General features: G+C 30.3%; 1 protein-coding gene across 14 annotated transcripts in view; it reads left to right on the forward strand.

The window, feature by feature from the left end:
* The window catches only part of LOC145259886 (signal transducer and activator of transcription 5B-like), a 347875-nt gene extending 339409 nt beyond the window's left edge, over positions 1-8466 (forward strand). For 10 of the 14 annotated variants that reach the window (XM_080117775.1, XM_080117776.1, XM_080117774.1 and 7 more), the window contains 2 exons: positions 1075-1140; positions 8145-8466. In XM_080117775.1, the coding sequence (XP_079973901.1) occupies positions 1075-1140; positions 8145-8274 (196 nt within the window). In that variant the 3' untranslated portion in view covers positions 8275-8466. Of the gene's footprint in view, positions 1-1074; positions 1141-8141 lie in introns of all 14 variants that reach the window. The other 4 variants (XM_080117771.1, XM_080117767.1, XM_080117772.1 and 1 more) reach the window with 1 other exon arrangement.
* Positions 8467-8826: the final 360 nt, after the last annotated feature.

An 8826-nucleotide genomic window follows, 5' to 3' on the forward strand; every position in this document is an offset into this window, starting at 1 on the left:
AGTATTCCTGGGTGAAGGAAAATAAATATATCTAAAATGACATGGAGCAAGGCTTGAGAACAATCTACCAGTAATCAATTAAATAAGGAGGTCAGTTTGAAATTCATAAAAGGTTTATTGCTTTGAAAAATGTCTAATGAAGAAAGCAGTAAATTATGACGATTGACTCATTCCATTTGATTGGGTTTAATATCCTATGAAGATTAATTCCCGGTGTAAGGTAGTGGTGGTAGTAATTTTTTGTGTGTGAGTAAAAGATTTTCCAACTCATTAAAAGAGCATCAGGCAAGCTGGAATTCTAAAATGGAGCAATAATTTAAAAAAACATGCATTAATTATTGACCTAAAGTGTCATCATAGTGAAATATGTTGCTTGTATTTACAGATTATTTTGATGCTTAGATTTTGTCTGACAACCATTCGGTGCACTTCAGATCTCCCACCCTGCAAACTCAAATGAAAGAAAATTTTTAAAAATTCAATAGTGTAATATACAAAAGATAACATTTTATGAATTGTGTTTAAAAAAGAATTTAATTACAAAATTCAGTAGAATGCATTTCAGCTTTTATAAAAAAAGAGCAGATGAACCTTCAAAATTTTGAAAGAATCAAAGTTATTGAAAAGAAAATTATTTAAACTTAAAGTTCTTAGCAAATCCTCATTCAATGATTAAAAGTTTTAGAAGCTTTTACATCCAATATTTTTATAAATAAATTTAATTTACGTTACCGTGACAACAATTAGTTTTAGTTTTATAACTATTTGGTTCAATTAATAATTTAATAATCAAATGATACTTTAAGAATTAAATTTTAACTTTCAAAATCCAATTTAAAAAAATGTTAAGAAAAAAATCAGAGTAAACATATTTTTGCATGACGCTGGGTAAATGCATCTAGTTTATTCTGAAACTTTATATGCGACTCATTTAAATCACCACCAAATGTATGTTTCTTGGACAAAGACCTATTAATATCACTGTTCACAGCTGTACCAGCAGACAAGCCAGTTTCAGTTGATGCCTCTCATTATATTTCCCCACCTTTTCATATTCTTATTCTTCTTTCACAGAGTTGCAACTGAACAATCCAACCCGTTTGAGGCTTGTTCACCAAACAGCAACTTCAGTTTTGATAAGTAAGTTACATTTTCCTATGTTTTTATTGAAATTAAGTTTGATTTTCAATTCATTTTCAACACATCTCTACAAGTGCTTCAAAGAATGATGGCAAACGCTGATCAAAAATAGAATGAGATTTTTTTTATTGTTTCGTGGCAACAAATAAGTGGGGTGAGTAAGAGGGGTGAAGGAAGTATGAGAATTGACACACAGATTGACCTCTCACACATGATAGTAAATTGATTCTCAATCTAAATTTAGCTAGTTTATATAATATCTTTGAAAACCCCTATTTGAGTACTAAGCGGAATCAACCAGTCCTATGAATACCACTGGTTTCAGAGACAAAATGGAGACATTCATACCATGTTTAACCGCATGCTACGAATACGTTCCTCTTATACCACATTAGTGGCTCCTGTATTCTTTATGATAAATACATATTATATTTTATACACTTTACACTACTTGTGGTTTCTTTCATTTTTGACCCCTAGCACGGGTCTGCAACAAAAACCCACATAAACATCTATTTTAGAATTTCACTTTTCTTGTCAATGTAGCTGTATCCCTAAGGCATTTATTTAGTGACAGGTGTATTCGGCGGGTGTGGTCAATTCTAAGATATTTAACTTCCTGAACAGATTTATTTCTATATAAATCAACAGGTGCGTGTCTACGATAAGTATGTCTTATTCCTATCAGATGCCTTTTTCAGTGTGTCAGACTTGAGACTTCATTAATTGCTTATACTTAAATTCTAATCCTTTTTTAATATTTTTGTCTGAATTGATTTAACAAGGATGGGGTACAATAGTCTAACCAACATGTTCATAGGCATATTTTTGTTTATTTTATGCATATTTTTGTTTAGTTTATTTTATCATATTTTTGTTTAGTTTATTTTATCATATTTTTGTTTAGTTTAAAGAAAGGAGAAATCAAAATGGTAATGGCCATATTTTTGGACTGCATTTGTCTTTATCTTTTAGAAAGTACAAGCCAGAGGGATAGGAGACAGGCTAATGCTTACTTCAGATAGCTACTCTTCACATATGTATTTAAAATATAGTCTTGTTGATAGGTTTTCCTTTGATATGAGCTGAAATGTCAATAGGTGCTACAGATTTTATGCGTGAGATAACCTAACACATGATAAATTTACTGACGTTTAGAGAAAGGGGAAATCAAAATGGTGACCCACTCAGTGATGTCTTTCTGGTTTCTCGCTTGGAAAGTTGGAGGTTGGAGATTGCGGAAATGTTAAAATTACTTTTTGGATGAGTTCAACATTCTAAATAAGTAATAAAATTTGTTGTTAATAACACAATGTTGTCCTTTCATTTGAATTTGAACACTTTATTTCAATAGACACAAAGCTACACACCAAAATTACAGATTGGACACTTTCAATAATATATTTCGGCAAGGTATAAATAGTATTAATAAATGTGAAGATAATTTTGAATTTCCTAATATCCGTTTCTCTGCCTAATCGTTTCACACACAACTATAAGATTATATCTCAAAATTTCATATTTCATTATATATATATATATATATATATATATATATATATATATATATATATATATATATATATATATTCTCATCTCTATTCTTTTCACTGTTATCATTTGAATTCTTTCTTGACAGTTTCTGTGAATTCTATTAATTTGCAACAAATTAATAAATCAATCTTTTTTTCGTCTAGTTTTGGTTTTTATGACATTATGTGTTTGTTGATATTCTTGTTAATACTTTATACATTATTGATATTCTGTTGGAAGTTAACAAGTTCAACATATACATTTCTCATACTACTGAGGGTATTTCAACAAGTAGATCAAGACACATTAAGATCTGTCCTGGAACAAAAAAGTTAGTTTTTAAAATTTCTTATTAATTTCAAAGAGATGAAAAGAAGTAAAATCTCATACACTACAACATGAATCAAATTTATTTTTCGAAATTACCTTCCAATATCCCCAAACCACCAACATGAATCAAATTTATTTTTCGAAATTACCTTCCAATATCCCCAAACCACCAACATGAATCAAATTTATTTTTCGAAATTACCTTCCAATATCCCCAAACCACCAACATGAATCAAATTTATTTTTCGAAATTACCTTCCAATATCCCCAAACAACCAACATGAATCAAATTTATTTTTCGAAATTACCTTCCAATATCCCCAAACCACCAACATGAATCAAATTTATTTTTCAAAATTACCTTCCAATATCCCCAAACAACGAACATGAATCAAATTTATTTTTCGAAATTACCTTCCAATATCCCGAAACCACCAACATGAATCAAACTTATTTTTCGAAATTACCTTCCAATATCCCCAAACAACCAACATGAATCAAATTTATTTTTCGAAATTACCTTCCAATATCTCTAAACCACCAACATGAATCAAATTTATTTTTCGAAATTACCTTCCAATATCTCTAAACCACCAACATGAATCTAACATTTTTTCGAAATTACCTTCCAATATCCCCAAACCACCAACATGAATCAAATTTATTTTTCAAATTACCTTCCAATATCCCCAAACAACCAACATGAATCAAATTTATTTTTCGAAATTACCTTCCAATATCTCTAAACCACCAACATGAATCTAACATTTTTTCGAAATTACCTTCCAATATCCCCAAACCACCAACATGAATCAAATTTATTTTTCGAAATTACCTTCCAATATCTCTAAACCACCAACATGAATCTAACATTTTTTCGAAATTACCTTCCAATATCCCCAAACCACCAACATGAATCAAATTTATTTTTCGAAATTACCTTCCAATATCCCGAAACAACGAACATGAATCAAATTTATTTTTCGAAATTACCTTCCAATATCCCCAAACCACCAACATGAATCAAATTTATTTTTCGAAATTACCTTCCAATATCCCATAACCACCAACATGAATCAAATTTATTTTTCGAAATTACCTTCCAATATCCCCAAACCACCAACATGAATCAAATTTATTTTTCGAAATTACCTTCCAATATCTCTAAACCACCAACATGAATCTAACATTTTTTCGAAATTACCTTCCAATATCCCCAAACCACCAACATGAATCAAATTTATTTTTCGAAATTACCTTCCAATATCCCCTAACCACCAACATGAATCTAACATTTTTTCGAAATTACCTTCCAATATCCCCAAACCACCAACATGAATCAAATTTATTTTTCGAAATTACCTTCCAATATCCCCAAACCACCAACATGAATCAAATTTATTTTTCGAAATTACCTTCCAATATCCCGAAACAATGAACATGAATCAAATTTATTTTTCGAAATTACCTTCCAATATCCCGAAACAACGAACATGAATCAAATTTATTTTTCGAAATTACCTTCCAATATCCCCAAACAACCAACATGAATCAAATTTATTTTTCGAAATTACCTTCCAATATCTCCAAACCACCAACATGAATCTAACATTTTTTCGAAATTACCTTCCAATATCCCCAAACCACCGACATGAATCAAATTTATTTTTCAAAATTACCTTCCAATATCCCCAAACCACCGACATGAATCAAATTTATTTTTCGAAATTACCTTCCAATATCCCCAAACCACCAACATGAATCAAATTTATTTTTCGAAATTACCTTCCAATATCTCTAAACCACCAACATGAATCTAACATTTTTTCGAAATTACCTTCCAATATCCCCAAACCACCAACATGAATCAAATTTATTTTTCGAAATTACCTTCCAATATCCCCTAACCACCAACATGAATCTAACATTTTTTCGAAATTACCTTCCAATATCCCCAAACCACCAACATGAATCAAATTTATTTTTCGAAATTACCTTCCAATATCCCCAAACCACCAACATGAATCAAATTTATTTTTCGAAATTACCTTCCAATATCCCGAAACAACGAACATGAATCAAATTTATTTTTCGAAATTACCTTCCAATATCCCGAAACAACGAACATGAATCAAATTTATTTTTCGAAATTACCTTCCAATATCCCCAAACAACCAACATGAATCAAATTTATTTTTCGAAATTACCTTCCAATATCTCCAAACCACCAACATGAATCTAACATTTTTTCGAAATTACCTTCCAATATCCCCAAACCACCGACATGAATCAAATTTATTTTTCAAAATTACCTTCCAATATCCCCAAACCACCGACATGAATCAAATTTATTTTTCGAAATTACCTTCCAATATCCCCAAACCACCAACATGAATCAAATTTATTTTTCGAAATAACCTTCCAATATCCCCAAACCACCAACATGAATCAAATTTATTTTTCGAAATTACCTTCCAATATCTCTAAACCACCAACATGAATCTAACATTTTTTCGAAATTACCTTCCAATATCCCCAAACCACCAACATGAATCAAATTTATTTTTCGAAATTACCTTCCAATATCCCCTAACCACCAACATGAATCTAACATTTTTTCGAAATTACCTTCCAATATCCCCAAACCACCAACATGAATCAAATTTATTTTTCGAAATTACCTTCCAATATCCCCAAACCACCAACATGAATCAAATTTATTTTTCGAAATTACCTTCCAATATCCCGAAACAACGAACATGAATCAAATTTATTTTTCGAAATTACCTTCCAATATCCCGAAACAACGAACATGAATCAAATTTATTTTTCGAAATTACCTTCCAATATCCCCAAACAACCAACATGAATCAAATTTATTTTTCGAAATTACCTTCCAATATCTCCAAACCACCAACATGAATCTAACATTTTTTCGAAATTACCTTCCAATATCCCCAAACCACCGACATGAATCAAATTTATTTTTCAAAATTACCTTCCAATATCCCCAAACCACCGACATGAATCAAATTTATTTTTCGAAATTACCTTCCAATATCCCCAAACCACCAACATGAATCAAATTTATTTTTCGAAATTACCTTCCAATATCTCTAAACCACCAACATGAATCTAACATTTTTTCGAAATTACCTTCCAATATCCCCAAACCACCAACATGAATCAAATTTATTTTTCGAAATTACCTTCCAATATCCCCTAACCACCAACATGAATCTAACATTTTTTCGAAATTACCTTCCAATATCCCCAAACCACCAACATGAATCAAATTTATTTTTCGAAATTACCTTCCAATATCCCCAAACCACCAACATGAATCAAATTTATTTTTCGAAATTACCTTCCAATATCCCGAAACAACGAACATGAATCAAATTTATTTTTCGAAATTACCTTCCAATATCCCGAAACAACGAACATGAATCAAATTTATTTTTCGAAATTACCTTCCAATATCCCCAAACAACCAACATGAATCAAATTTATTTTTCGAAATTACCTTCCAATATCTCCAAACCACCAACATGAATCTAACATTTTTTCGAAATTACCTTCCAATATCCCCAAACCACCGACATGAATCAAATTTATTTTTCAAAATTACCTTCCAATATCCCCAAACCACCGACATGAATCAAATTTATTTTTCGAAATTACCTTCCAATATCCCCAAACCACCAACATGAATCAAATTTATTTTTCGAAATTACCTTCCAATATCTCTAAACCACCAACATGAATCTAACATTTTTTCGAAATTACCTTCCAATATCCCCAAACCACCAACATGAATCAAATTTATTTTTCGAAATTACCTTCCAATATCCCCTAACCACCAACATGAATCTAACATTTTTTCGAAATTACCTTCCAATATCCCCAAACCACCAACATGAATCAAATTTATTTTTCGAAATTACCTTCCAATATCCCCAAACCACCAACATGAATCAAATTTATTTTTCGAAATTACCTTCCAATATCCCGAAACAACGAACATGAATCAAATTTATTTTTCGAAATTACCTTCCAATATCCCGAAACAACGAACATGAATCAAATTTATTTTTCGAAATTACCTTCCAATATCCCCAAACAACCAACATGAATCAAATTTATTTTTCGAAATTACCTTCCAATATCTCCAAACCACCAACATGAATCTAACATTTTTTCGAAATTACCTTCCAATATCCCCAAACCACCGACATGAATCAAATTTATTTTTCAAAATTACCTTCCAATATCCCCAAACCACCGACATGAATCAAATTTATTTTTCGAAATTACCTTCCAATATCCCCAAACCACCAACATGAATCAAATTTATTTTTCGAAATAACCTTCCAATATCCCCAAACCACCAACATGAATCAAATTTATTTTTCGAAATTACCTTCCAATATCTCCAAACCACCTACATGAATCTAACATTTTGTCGGAATTACCTTGCAATATCCCCAAACCACCGACATGAATCAAATTTATTTTTCGAAATTACCTTCCAATATCCCCAAACCACCTACATGAATCTAACATTTTGTCGGAATTACCTTCCAATATCCCCAAACCACCAACATGAATCAAATTTATTTTTCGAAATTACCTTCCAATATCCCCAAACCACCAACATGAATCAAATTTATTTTTCGAAATTACCTTCCAATATCCCCAAACCACCAACATGAATCAAATTTATTTTTCGAAATTACCTTCCAATATCCCCAAACCACCGACATGAATCAAATTTATTTTTCGAAATTACCTTCCAATATCCCCAAACCACCAACATGAATCAAATTTATTTTTCAAAATTACCTTCCAATATCCCCAAACCACCTACATGAATCTAACATTTTGTCGGAATTACCTTCCAATATCCCATAACCACCAACATAAATTTAACATTTTTTCGAAATTACCTTCCAATATCCCCAAACCACCAACATGAATCTAACATTTTTTCGAACTTACCTTCCAATATCCCCAAACCACCAACATGCTGACATTGTCATTTGCTATTATTGCAATTCTACCAAATTTAAAATATGCAGTTGGATAAAAAATTGAAAGAAACTCCATTTAATTATATTTTTCATTTTTTTTTTTTGCAGCAGTATGGATTTCACATTTGGTAATCTGTCACCAAACCTTGATTATGGTGCTGATGATATTAGTTTGAACCAACTTATGGATACATATGATTCAAAAATCACGCTTGATGGTTCAAATTGCCGTGGATAACTAAATCTATGAAAAAAAACATAAATTAATAAGATTTGCTGACAAATTATTTGTTGTGAACCAAATTTTTTTACTGATTGAGATCAACCACTTGATGGTGTTGGCGAGAAAACGTCTTTGAAACAGTTTGATAAAAGCAGTAATTTTTTCTTTCTCATTTTCTGATTAAATGATTATTTACTCATTCTGAAATAGTTTTTGCTTTATTTATTTTTTGTTTTACATTTGTTTAAACACTGGATTTGTTTTTTACTTATTAATATTTCTCAAAAAGATGAAAATCCCAATTTTATAGTTTAATAATTTATTCATGAGTTAAAATTCCATTTTTAAAAATGAGATCGTTTGATCACAGAAAGTTAATGTAATTAAAAATAAACAAACTCTAATGCAAAAAAATTTATTTTTATTGTAAGAAGAAATCATTGTAGAATAAAGCAAATATTTAGATTTTCTACAAATAATAATAGAAATATTAAATAGTTTAGATTTTCTACAAATAATAGAAATATTAAATAGTTTATTTTCTAATCAAAGTGTTTTTTATTGTGT

Source organism: Euprymna scolopes, chromosome 35, assembly GCF_053919585.1.
Source record: "Euprymna scolopes isolate OS-2025 chromosome 35, ASM5391958v1, whole genome shotgun sequence".
NCBI lineage: Eukaryota > Metazoa > Mollusca > Cephalopoda > Sepiida > Sepiolidae > Euprymna > Euprymna scolopes.